We start from the raw sequence: 13,423 nt of genomic DNA, 5'->3' as shown, positions 1-13,423 counted from the left end.
GCCCTTAGCTGCATGATCTAGCTCAATCGGGGGCCAGATCGGGTGGCTGCAGAGCACAGGAGCACTCCACGGCCTGTGATGCCCCCCCCAGCAGCATTCCTGGGTTCTGCAGCAGCCTAATTCAGCCCGAATTGGGCCCATTTGGGGCTGATTCAGCCCACTGTGGAGTGCAGCCAAATTTGTTTCCTAGAGCCCATTGTATTTTTTCCCACAACAGGCTTTGTTGCTAGTCCCTAGATAAAACTTCAGATTTACAGGGCCTTTGAGACTGTGAAGACATCGACCAATTATCTGAATTTAGCTGAAGGTGTTGTCTGAATGTAAAGGAGAAAACTGCAGGACAGTCATCTTCAAAAACAGAAAAACCTCCCTAGAGGTTTGCTAGGGGGGAAAATAGAAAGAGTCAAACATACAAAAATTGTGGGGCGCAGGATGCTCCCAAACAGTGCAAAGCCTTTGGAAAATTTTGTTTTAACTGTGGGAAGTGTTGCTGCCAGATCACAGTTGCTCGGTCTACTACATGCTTGCGAAAGAGTTAATCAGCAGTTGTGGAAACAGGCCATAAGGTTTTTATAATTTTATTAACAAATCACTGAACATGAATATAATTCATTTCCAGAGACAAATAAAAAGTCGCAGCATCTTAAATGAGAAACTGATCCAGATCCAGCACTGGATCTGATCCAAGTTGTGAATGGGTGAGGGCCAGAAACTAGCCATCTGCATATGGGAGATGACTGGAATTGCAGGCATGAACTCACAGTGATAGATGAAGTAATCTTTAAGGGAAGCAAACTGGCGATCCCCAGTACCCTCCACAGTGAAGTACTGCAGAAAATTCATGGGTTGTTTAGGTACGGAGTGCAAAAAAGTGAGCTTGAGAACTGGAATAATCAGGACATATGGCAGAAAGCTGTTTCACCTGCCTAAAACATAAGCCACACCAACAACTGGAACCATTGAGTTCACACAATATAGGACATACTAGAAAGTATCCACTGATTTATTTACACAGAGTTCCAAGGATTATTTAATAGTCACAGACTATGATTCTTTATATCCAGAAATATGTACACTGAGCAGTAACTACCAGCTACCCAGATTGCCAGCCAGAAAGGAATATATGCACGACATAGTATTTCAGAGGCAGTTTTCAATGACAACGCCCCACATTTTTTCCTGTATAGAATTCAGGCAGTTCACTAGGATTTTCAACTCGACACACCTAACCCAAACTTTCTTAAGTCAAATGGACTTGTCAAAAGATCTATCCAGATGGTCAAAAATCTGATAAACTCTGATAGTAGTGGTGATTTGGATAAATCGCTGTTGAATTAATTACAGCAGCCTGTGTATAGAGAATGGTTGGTTCTCTGCTCAGCTTTTAATGGGAAGATACATTAGAGTTAATGTGCCCATAACTGAGTACTTACTGAAGTATAATAATGAAAGTCTCAGGAGGATGAAGAGAATTCAGAAACTGAAATAAAAATATCATTTTGACAAGAGAGCCTGTGACTTTAAACCGGGGGACCAGGCCTCATTTCGAGGGGGAACGTGCAGGAATGCAGTTCCGGCAGTTCCCCAAAGAGGTCACATGTCAGGTGGCCCCGCCCACCTGACTCTCAGCCGTTTGGGCCTGTTTTGGCCTGGATTGGGGCCAAAACAGCCTAGATCGGGCCTCTGACAGGTGGTGGATCACTCTCCTGCTCAGCAGCAGCCCAATCCTGACGATTTTGGGCCCCTTTTCAGCCATTTTCAGCCCCTTTTTGCCATTTTGGGCCCAATTTTGGCCCTGAATGGCCAAGATTGGTTCCAAAACAGCCAGAATAGGTGATGTCAGAGGGTGTGGCATATGCAAATCAGTTATACCAATGACACACTTCCGGTGATGGCAAGAGGCGTGGCATATGCTAACGAGTTATGCTAATGAGTTCCTCCAGCTCTTTTTCTACGAAATGACCCCTGCAGGGGACCAAGTTTGCATCAATACCAATTGTATGCGGAATTTTTAAAAAAGTATCCATAGTCTTCCTTGATCCTGACTGCCAATAGAAACTTACTGTGCAGTAACCATTGTGATACAAGAGATACCCGAGGATGTTCCCATAAGTATCAGAAAGCACTGGCCCAATTTTCAGTCGACTGACAGGTAATGCAATCGAGAGTTGATATGCTAAAAGAATATCAAACAGGCCTGTAGATACCTAGTTAACCTTTTAATTCACCTTCTGTCTCTGGCCCCTGGGACCTGGGTAAGCTTATCTTTTCTCAGAGCCAAGCTACAAGTGTCGCCTGACACAGGTTAAACACTTGTCAGCTTCCCTCAAGTTGTGATGGGAAATGTAGGCGTCCTGGTCTTGCAGCTTGGCTCTCCATTTAATTGAAGTTTACAGAGCAGCAGTCTATGGGAGGGAGAACATGCGGTCGGGAGGGGAGTGCAGGTGTCGGGCTGTTGTCGGGCGCCCCCTTCCCCTCCGCTGGGTGTGTGGGGGGCGGGTTCTGTAAACTTCAATTAAATGGAGAGCCAAGCTGTAAGACCAGGACGCCTACATTTCCCATCAAAACTTGAGGGAAGCTGACAAGTGTCCAACTTATGTCAGGCATCACTTGTAGCTTGGCTCTCAGGAAGAAGGGCCAAAGAGGTCTGGCATTGCCATTTGTTGCCACTGCCATCCTGAAATGGAGAAATGTATGTTTCTCTAGCTTTTTGTTGTCAACGTAAAACCTGGGCTTCAGGAGTGACAGGATTAGCGTTTGGCCTGGCTGTAGAGTCTGGTGGAGACTGGTCCTATCTCAGGAGGAGGGAGGGAGACATCCGTATCTCTGAAGAAGGGTTGAAAAAGATCTGCAGTCTTTGTATGTTGTGGCTCATCTGAGAATGGGAAAGGAGGAGGTAGGAGAGAGCGGCTTATCTCTACTCCCTGACTCTCCAAAAGGATCGTGAACCCATCCAGAAGGATGCTGTCATTAGTAACTCTGAAGTGCTGTAGCTAGACATTAATCATTTTCTTCTTCCTTTTCTTATTCAGTTGTTAGCCTTAGTGTGCTATACTTTCCTACATAGTGTGTGGTGTCTGTATTTTATATTCTAATATAGTCCAATGAAAATCGTTCTTTGGTTAAGAACAAAACTGTGTCCCAAAGGTGTCCTCGTTCACTGGCCTATCACTCATCTATTTGCTAGTCTTTGCACAGCGTCAGAGTTTCACCACTTTCTAAATGGCTGGTGAGGGTTGGAACCTGCATGTTTGGCAGGGAATAAATGGAACTATGACCAAGAGGGAATGAGACAATCCCTCCCTCCCCCAGCCATAATAAGAGTAATGTCTCCGTTACTGATGCATGATGATGAACCTGTACGGAGGCATTAATCTAAAAAGATCCAAGCTCTGGAATGACTTATAGAGACATGTTACTGTATGATTAACACACTGTACTGTCTGATGTTAACTGGTGATGATGGTTTAAATAGATAATATTAAGTATATAAGTTTAATATGTATCATTTATTTTTATTGTATATATATATTATCTTTGTTACTGTATAATAGTAAAGGGGGGGAGATGTAGTGACAGAATTTATAATTCAGAAACATTCCCTTTTATGAACAGTGTTAGGGAACTGGTGGTTTGAGGACTTGCCCTAAATTCACATAACCTTAGTTCTAGAAGAGTAATCCTAAACAGAGTTACAACTTTCGAAGTCCGTTGAAGTTTGGACTTTGGAGGCTGTACAGACTTAGAAGAGTATTAACTCTGCTTAGCATGGCATCGTAAGATACGGTTGCACAAGATGTTTTACAGTACAATCCTATGCAGAGTTCTTCCGGTCTAAGGCCCTTGGTTTCAGTAGGCTTAGACTTGGGTAACAGGATTGTGCTGTTAGTTGCTTAAGATATTAAACTTGTGCCTCATTCCAGTAGTTGAGTAATCTTTATCTGAGGGTCCAAAAATATTATAACATTTAAACTGAAATGGCTTGCACTGTTCTCTGTTCCCCATGCCTAGCTTGAAATGCAACGGTGTTATTAATGGAAGCCAAAATTATTGTCACTGGCTATACCCAACTAAGATTCAGAGCCCGTTTGAATGTTGTGTTGTTGGTTGTTTTTCAGATTTAATGTGTGATAGAGATAAAGTTCGCCACACAGCAACTATTCACTGTAGAGATCTTGCCACTGTTATGAATCGAGAGGCATTTGCAGTGGCAATGCAGCATCCACGTTGTGCCCCCCCCCCCCAAGTCACTGGAGAGCTTTTTCAGGCTTTTAAAAAAACAGTAGCTGGTGTATCACTAAAGTATTCAACTACAGCAATATGACAATTACTGGCTTTTTAAAAAGTCCTCCAGTGGCATGGAGTTGATATAAATGGGGGCCGCAGGTGTCCAAGGGAAGAAAAATGGTGCCAATGTGCGTGAGACCTGCAAAAATGAGCACCTTCTTTCCCAAAATATTGTATTATACCATGTTTGGGAAATGTTGGAGCAAAGCAGGGAAAAATCTGGATAGTGGAAAATTAAGGAATGATCTTGTGGTAGATGCTCTCAAAAGAAGGGGGGAAACCAGCTCCAGTCCTCCTGTACTTTCTTTTAAGGAAAAACAAAGGGAAATAGATCCAATTTCAGGTTTCCCCCATCTCAGCTAGTTTGGTCCTTGGAACACTGAAGGATGGAGAACATTCTCGGGGAGCTGGGAGTGGCAGCCACTACATCTGGGTTATTAGGTGTGCAAGAGAGTGGTTAAAACCTACCTCCGGAAAGCATATCTTTCAAAATGGCTGCTGTGCCATCCTTGAAGTGGAATTAAGCAAATTAAATGCATGTGGATTTATTTGCATGATTTATTCTGCTTCTAGTAGCCCTTGGGGGTGAGAAAGGGGCAAACCCAAGAGCCATGTAGCCACTGAACCTTGTACCCTTTTGGCCCTGAGATGCCCAGCTTGGCCCCTCCTCTGGCATTTGAAAGTTTGCTACACATTAACCAGGCATTGTCATCCTTACCTTTACAAGCATGTATGCTAGTTCTATTCCCCCCATCCCAGTGGAAAATAAAAGCTGAGCTGCTTTACATTTCAGGATGCTAAATTCTCTGTGTGAGGCCACCAAGTTCTGTGTTTACCTCCTGCAATCATGGGGAGTCTACTGGATGCCCTGTGCTAGCACCAGTCTGAACTGCCATGACCTTGGTAATCCCAGCACCACCACCAGCAACTGATTACAGTCCCCTCCTGAGTTGCAAATACTTGAAGAGAGCCATAGAGCTGCCGCCTATCCGTGCGAACTGAGTTTGCTGGGTTTTGTTGTTTTCGTGGCGGCCCATAGGTGGGTCCCTTATTCCTCTCTGAAATCCACTGGGCGGATCATCATGGCAGCCATCTTGAGGCTGTAGCTCGGACCCTTCCAGTAATGCCACTTTATGCCGTTCATCCGGTTGCTGGTCGGGTTGGGCAGGTAATAAAGGCCATTCAAGTTAGAGGGTCCACACGCATCAAACCACCAGCCTGGCATGGGGTAGGAAAGAAGAGAAGGCTGTTTTCGCATCTTTCACCTGAGCACCTCAGAACTCAAGGCAGGCAACAACAGTATAAAAAAGAGTTGATAAAACAAAAAAAATTAACAGACACTAAAAACCATTTTAAATAAACTCACCGTATGCTCCCACAATTAGGGTATTGTTTGCCTTGGTTGCTCCAAAGCTCCCTGGAATAACTCTGTTTTGCACCCTCACTGAAGAACCAGGAGGGCAGGAGCCCTCCTGGCCTCTTCCAGGAAGCTGCTCCAGAGGCATGGGGTGGCCACTAAAAAAGCTCAAGCCTGGATTGCAGCTGAACATGTCTTGGACAAGCTGGTGGGGGGCAGGGGGAGGAACCAACAGTATATCTTGCTGCTGCATGGGAACATGGAGGGACAGGTGGCCCTTTGAGTATGTTCAGGATTGTGCTATCCTGGCCAAAGCTATGAAAACCCCACCCCCCAAAACTCCTCATCCAAAACCTTCAAAAGTCTGTTACAAGATAGCATGACTATGACACGGATGCAGAGAGCCACTGGCCATTTCCACACAGCTTACCTTATTCTGCAAAATAGCGAAATCTCGTATGAAATCTCGTGAGAAGATGCTGTTATCGCACGAGAAGATGCGGTAACAGCATCTACTCGTGAGATTTTGTGCGAGATTTCACTATTTTGCAGAATAAGGTAAGCCGTGTGGAAACAGCCACTGTTCCCCCCCCCCCCCATCTCTGTGGGATGAGACCTGGGCCGTTTCCACACGGTTTACCTTATTCTGCAAAATAGCAAAATCTCGCGCGAAATCTCACGAGAAGACGCTGTTATTGCGTCTTCTCGCGTGATAACAGCGTCTTCCCGCGAGATTTCGCACGAGATTTCGCTATTTTGCAGAATAAGGTAAGCTGTGTGGAAACGGCTCTGTTTGCCTGGCATCGGTCTCTGTCCAAATGGCTTCTTCGCCCTTGGAAACTGCTGATTGAATGAAATCTTGGGGGCTTTCCTGTCCTGCTAGGAGGACAGCCTTCTTGTAAGACCTGAGGTGTGAGTATGCACACTTCTGAATCTACAGGTAGGTGGAAAATAATAGTATGCACTGGACATGCTATCAACACCCTCAGGCATTCATCAGGTACTATAAAGACATTCATAAGCTTGGCCCACTATCATAAGGATGGGGGAAGAAGCGGGGACTCGAGAGTCCTGGGATGCCAGATAATATACCAAATTCCATAAACCTACTGAATCATGCACACACTACAGGCTGGTGTCATCCATAATGAGGAAAATATAGGATTCCGAAACACTATATCTGCCTTGCAATACTAATATGGGTGGGGATTTGCAAGGGAACTTAACATGTTGTTTGGTTCTAGTACCCCATGCTTCTTCTGAGACATTAAGATACTGCATGTACAGCCCACAATGGGGCAAAGAACATCTTTCCCAGGGCCTTGAGCTCAGGGAAATAGAGCAGGGCAGGAGACTGAAGCCCCTTCCCCCCCCCATCCCATCCCATTACCCCAAATACAAATTGGGGTAATGGTATTGGTGTGTCGGTTGGGGAAATTAGTTCCCCACAGCAGCCATCTGACTCACAGATCAATGTCTACGTAGTCTGGGCTTCAAAGTGGGATACTCAGAGCTTACTAGCAAATTCCCAGGGCCAGACCCACTTGGTTTCCCCAGCGGACCTGTATCATGGGTTATACAAACTTGCAATGCAACTCCAGAACTGTGTGCCATACTGTCCCGCTTCCATTCATTACCTCCGCTGAGCATCTGCGCACATTTGCAGAGACAGTTGTCATTGTCAACATCCTTGGTGCTGAAGTCCATCCCTGAGAGACTGAGGCTGCTTGTGCGTCCAGCTGTGCCACTGTACCTCCGCACATAAAGCCTGGAGAGAGCAGGACAAGCAAATAAACAGCTGTTAACTACAACCCTCTGGCAATGGCTTTTCCTTGGACTCACTTGGAAGTGAGTGCACTTGTCTGACTGCAGAAGAAATAGAGATTTGCTGTGTTGCAGGACAAAGGGACAAACCATTCGCTTAGGAAATGGGCAGCATGCCTTACCACAGGATTTTTGAAACACTGGTATAGATCCTGCCACTGTCATACCACTTCACTGAACAAAGCCTGAAGCCTTCCTCCACCCTTCAGTGGAGGAGCTGCTTAAGTTGGACGAAGAATCCTTAAAAATGGAGAGAGGTCCTCCAGCCTAAGGATGTCCTCCAATCATGCATTATATTAAAATGCACATTTTCCTGCAACTCAGAAAATGCTTGTTTTGTAGGGTTGCCAATCCTACTAGGGGCCTCCCTGGCCTCTGTCAGTGCTTGATAGGACATTGGAGGAGAAATAAAGAAAAAGTTACTGTCACATCGGCCATTTCCACACGGCTTATCTTGTTCCGGAAAACGGCGAAATCTTGCACGAAGACGCTGTTATCGCATCTTCTCGCGCGATTTCATGAGAGATTTCGCTGTTTTCCAGAACAAGGTAAGCCATGTGGAAACGGCCATCGACAGTGTGATGTCATTTCCAGGGCAAACATGGAAGTGATGTCATACTTCTTTAGGATTCAATGGAAACTCTGTGGTTCAGTGCCCCACCATGTCCCTGTCCACCCAGACTCCTTCCAGGTGTCAGTTGCTACCTATATGTATAGTTATATTGCCAGACAACATACTATTGTTTTTGGCAGTTCTAAAGTAATATTAATTACATGCTCTGGGTCTGTGACAGATAAGGAACAGCAGGATGCACTCAAACTCTTCCCCGAGTTGCCCTTTCTGTGCTGGGATTTTCAATCCAGCTCCAGCTCCTCTTTGTAGGTGGACGCTGCTGACTTTCTGAAAACTCTTGGTGGTTGTCTAGAAATTCCCAACTTGCTACTGGAAGTTTCTTAAAAAGCAGAAAACACACAAAATCACCCCAGGTGTGTGGCAGCATTTTGAGAGATGCTTAACATATCATCTTCTCTCCAAAATCATGCCAGGAAGATGCTATCATACGGGAGTTTTGTGCGACATCGCATCTTCCTGGTGCAATTTCGCATGGGAAGACGCTATCTTCCGCGTGTTTTGCGCAACACTAAGGAGACTGGTAAGTCGTGTGGAAACGGCCCGGCTCTTCATGCACTCACTCATAGAAATCTTTGGTTCCTATTATTATCACACTGTGTATATTTTAGCAGTAATTGGGGTACAAAATGTTTGAGTTTCAAACTAAAAAGGAAGCAGGGGCCTATCTTATCTTTTCTCCTGTTTAGAGTGTCTGGGTGTGGAGCGCCCTCAGTTTCCCACTTAAAAAATGGCAAACATTTCAAAACCATCTCTATGTTCTGTTCATCTCTTCTTCAGAAGTGGTGGGCCCAGCAAGGCAGGCCAATGGGGTGATCACATGGAGGCTGACATTTGCTTAAGGAAACCACATACGTTTGTAAAGGTAGACTCACCGGTAGTTCTGTTTCTCGGAGTCTAACAAGAAATGGTCATACAGGGAATAGACTTCGTTGCTTTCCCAGTCTTGCAGTCTGATACGGAGAGAGTAGGAACCCTGAGTCGTTGTGAGCAAATGGACAAACTCGTTGCCCAACCAATATTCTCCATGTGGAGACCCAAAGCCCTGCATGGGATGTACAAAATGTCAAGGGAGCACAGGTGAGCAGGACGGCATTTCACAGATTCTCGTTAGAACATGTGGCAAAAACTTATCTGACACTACAGAGACTGCCTGGAAGTGCAGCTGCTGAGATGATGGACTTATTTATTTACTTGATTTCTCCCCAGTGGTAACTCGAAGCTGCATATATCATTCGCCTCTCCTCTAGTTTATCCTCACAATAACCCTGTGAGGTAGGTTAGGCTGCGAGTGCGACTGGCCCAAGGTCACCAAGCAAGCTTGTATGGCATAGTGGGGATTCAAACCTGGGCCTCCCAGATCCTAGTCCGATACTCTAACTACGACACCAAAAATTGGAGGGTTGACACAGGCCAGGTTTTATGGGAGGAAGTAGATATGATGTGATCAGGATCTCCCACAATTTGCCAAGAGCTAGTATCAGTTTGGGGGAGGAATCTGACCTGGACCTTTCAAATGCTCTTTTTCATTAATTTATTAAAACATTTATAAACTCACTTTTCTCCCAAATATCGGGACACAATATTAAAGCCTCCATTGCACCATTTGCAACATTTAAACCAACCTGCCCTCCTATCTGCCCTGTGTGAATTACATGAAGACACCTACATGCCCCGTTCCCATCCTGTGGGGAAAATGGTAGCTTTAATTTCTTTATATCAGAAAAAAGGGAGAAGGAAAAAGAATGTAAACCTCTTCCCCCTGCATTGCACCCACATTCAGAACCTGCCATCTCCTCTGATTGCTTTTGCCTTTAAAAAAAGTAGGAGACTTTGAATGTGGATTTCCTACATCACATGCATTTTATCCCTGAGAACTCATAGAACCACCCTAACCTAAGCAGAGTTACACTCTTATAAGTCTATCAAAGCACAGAAGAGTGTAACTGTTTAGGATTACACTGTAAACCACATGAATACATAAGGTTGCCTTATACTGAATCAGACTATTGGGCCATCAACATCAGTACTGTCTACTCAGATGGATGGAACGCTGAGTCAACTTTGAGCCGGCTACCTGAACCCGGCTTCTGCCAGAGCTTGGACTGCAGTACTGCAGCCCAAGCTCTGCTCATGACCTGAGTTTGATCCTGACGGAAGCTGGGTTCAAGTAGCCGGCTCAAGGTTGACTTAGCCTTCCATACTTCCAAGGTCAGTAAAATGAGTACCCAGTTTCCTGGGGGTAAAGTGTAGATAACTGGGGAAGGCAATGGTAAAGCACCCCATAAAAAGTCTGCCAAGAAAACATGGTGATGCGATGTCCCCCCATGGGTCAGTAATGACTCAGTGCTTGCACAGGGAACTACCGTTACCTTTAATATTTTTATGATATTTTAATTGTATATTTTCTGTTGTAAGCCGCCCTAAGCTCATTTGCAGGGAGGGCAGGGTATAAGTTGAAAAACAAACAAACAAACAAACAAACAAACAAACAAACAAACAAACAAACAAACAAACAAACAAACAAACAAACAAACAATATTCAGTGTTCCTTTCGTTGCTGCTGTGAATGCCACCATGCTTGCAGCAGCAACAGAGTATCCGTGCACTAATCGCCCATGCACTTTCTTCCCCCACCCCTGACTTCCCCTCCTCATACCACTGGGAGTCTTTCAGGGGGCTTTTTTCAAAAAATCAATAATTGACATATCACCATAGTATTAAGCTACAGAGATATGTCAGTTAGCAATTTTGAGTTATAGCGATATGTCATTTACATTTGGCAGCCGCAGGGAACTGAGCCAAGGAAAACTGCGCGGATATGGGCAGGACCTGTCAAAATGCACACTTTTCCTCTACATACCATGCAAAAGACTGCAATCGTTCCTAAAAGATCATACTCAAGCAGGTTCAAGGAAAGATCACCACAAAGTGAGGGGAACATATAAAGCTGATGACAACGTGGGGTGGTGCACAACCAGAGCAAAACATCCATGTGGAAATATCATAAACAAAGTAGTGTACTGTAAGAATCTTTTAATGCAGAGTAATAATGATAGTATTGTGTGATCACAGATCTATCACCCCTTTCCAATTTGCAAGCAATGAGGGTTTTTATTGCCTTTGATAAGCTTACGTAAGACATGTTGGAACCCGCAGAACCAGAAATATAGGTAGAGGAATAATTGCACATGGTCTGTAAAACGTGGGTTTGAATACTAATCATTGCTTGCAAATCTCACTGTGTGTGCATCCTCTGGGGAAGGGGATTGGTTTGGCAAACGAAACGATGTTTTCGGTGAATGCTTGAAATTTTAAAACAGATTTTAAGCAAGAAACTACAGTTAGCGCTGTGACTGAACACAACTGAACACAACTTTGCTGTCTTCTGGTCAGCAAAGTCCCCATTCTCCCACCCTATGATTTGCAAGTGTTTGCTTTTTAACAAGGTGGGAGGGAGACAGTAGTAGCCTGAAGGCAATCCATTAACAGCCATAGCTTAGCCGAAATGGAACTGGTGAGGCAGGATAATACAGCAGTATAGGGGACAGAGAACTCTCCTTGCACTGTGAGGGAATGCCTACAGGAGGCTGTCTCAGGGTTTGTTTTTTGGAAGAACACATACATGAACAGATGAAGCTGCCTTATCAGACCCTTGGTCCATCAAGGTCAGCACTGTCTACTCAGACTGGCAGTGGCCCTCCAGGGTCGCAGGCAGCGATCTTACACATCACCTACGGTCTGGTCCTTTAAAATGAAGATGCTGGAGATTTAACCTGGAACCTTCAGTATGCCAAGCAAATGCTCTACCTCTGAGCTATGGCGAATCTCCTAAGAGCAGCCAGCTCTTCAGGATTCTGTAGCCCTTGCTGACTCTTTGCAAGTCCAGGTATAAGGAACACCACAAAGTCAGCTTGAGTGGGGTTATATGGTTTATTATCTACTTCAAATGCAGGAGAACATTAAGGCAGAGAAGAGGGAGCAGTGATTTCTTCACTCTTTTTGGATGCAAGCACCAAGCGGTCTAGCCGTACCACAAACAGCCATTATAGACAATGCCCCAGCCCTGCCCCAGCTCCACCATGAAGTGGGGTTTTTCCCCCCCTGCTTGGATGGATGGAGGAAGCAGAGGGACTTTCCAGGCTAGTACTCTTCATTGGCCTACAGGGTGTGCACTTACCATTTTATATTCCTGCCAATTGCGTTGGAAATCGACAGAGCCATCCTTTCGGTGCTGGATCACAGTCCAGCCTCCCCCGCTGGTCTCCATGTCACAAAATGCCTGGAAGAACAGCACCCGTTAAACGAAGATGTAACTATCCTCGAGATAGCCCTTGGTGCAGGTGGACACTGTCCCCAAGAGGTAACTCTATAACCCGAAATCTCCTAACCCTAAGCATTTCTCCCCGCTCTAATTAAGCTGATTATGATTTGCATTGTACCTTTGCATCCTGATTCCCTTCTTTGCAACACCCCTCCCACCTTCTGTCTGTCTGGGATATAAAGGCTCAGGAACCTCCATTCCTACTTTAACTCTCAAAAGTTTATATCCTGGAGATCTTGTTGGTCATTAAGGTGCTGCTGGACTTGAATCTTACCCTACACCACCCAATAGTCCACATTCATGGCTGGACATTGATCCTTGAAGTTCAGATTTCACATCCTGAGGATTTAACTACATATTATGGGCCTTCCTTCTATCTGTTCTGGGTCCTATCAGTGGCTCATTCTGCATGGCACATTTTAATTCACGCCGATCGGTGCTGAAACAGCTTGGGGTCCCATCATTCTGCACTACATGACCTTGAGACGATATGGTGTCTGCTGACAAGTTGTGTCTGTTTGAGCCACATTTTGTGGAGGCTGGAGCTGATGTCATTTAAAAAAAAAATCACATGCATGGTAGCGTTGCAATGTTGGAACTCTCCCCGCCCCCCCGCCCCCCCCCCCCGTATTTGCTGATTGGGCTGTCCCGTGCTCACTGGAGAGGCAATTGCTGGCAGAGTTCTGGGGGAAAACATGTATGTGTAGTGCTTGTTCCACTCTCATTTATTATTATTTTTAAAGTCAAGCCATGAAAGGGTTAAAATGTTGCTGCTTCATTCCCTCAGGCAGCTTCCCTGCCGCTTTGTTTCCAAGCTGTGTAAAATGCTTGTTTTTTTCTCTTTGGCATTAGCAGAAGCCTGAAACATACCGGGAGGGTGGGAAAAGCAGCCATGTAACCCTTTCTCGGCCTTTAAAGCCAGCATGGAATAAGCAGCAATGTTAAGACTCCTTCCTAACTTTGAAAAAAAAAGAGTGTGTGCGTACTCCAGAGGAAGGAA

General features: G+C 45.1%; 1 protein-coding gene across 2 annotated transcripts in view; it reads right to left on the bottom strand.

Annotated features, from left to right (window-relative positions):
- Positions 1-2,569: 2,569 nt before the first annotated feature.
- The window catches only part of LOC129343677 (angiopoietin-2-like), a 54,313-nt gene continuing 43,459 nt past the window's right edge, over positions 2,570-13,423 (bottom strand). For both annotated transcript variants that reach the window (XM_055000035.1, XM_055000036.1), the window contains exons 6-9: positions 12,280-12,381; positions 8,975-9,144; positions 7,282-7,412; positions 2,570-5,505 (exon numbers count right to left, since the gene is read on the bottom strand). In XM_055000035.1, coding sequence (XP_054856010.1) covers positions 5,336-5,505; positions 7,282-7,412; positions 8,975-9,144; positions 12,280-12,381 — 573 coding nt within the window. In that variant the 3' untranslated portion in view covers positions 2,570-5,335. The remainder of the gene's footprint in view (positions 5,506-7,281; positions 7,413-8,974; positions 9,145-12,279; positions 12,382-13,423) is intronic.

This window comes from Eublepharis macularius, chromosome 15 (genome assembly GCF_028583425.1).
Source record: "Eublepharis macularius isolate TG4126 chromosome 15, MPM_Emac_v1.0, whole genome shotgun sequence".
Lineage (NCBI taxonomy): Eukaryota > Metazoa > Chordata > Lepidosauria > Squamata > Eublepharidae > Eublepharis > Eublepharis macularius.
Note: the sequence above shows the minus strand (reverse complement) of the source record. Positions and strands in the feature narration are given on the sequence as shown.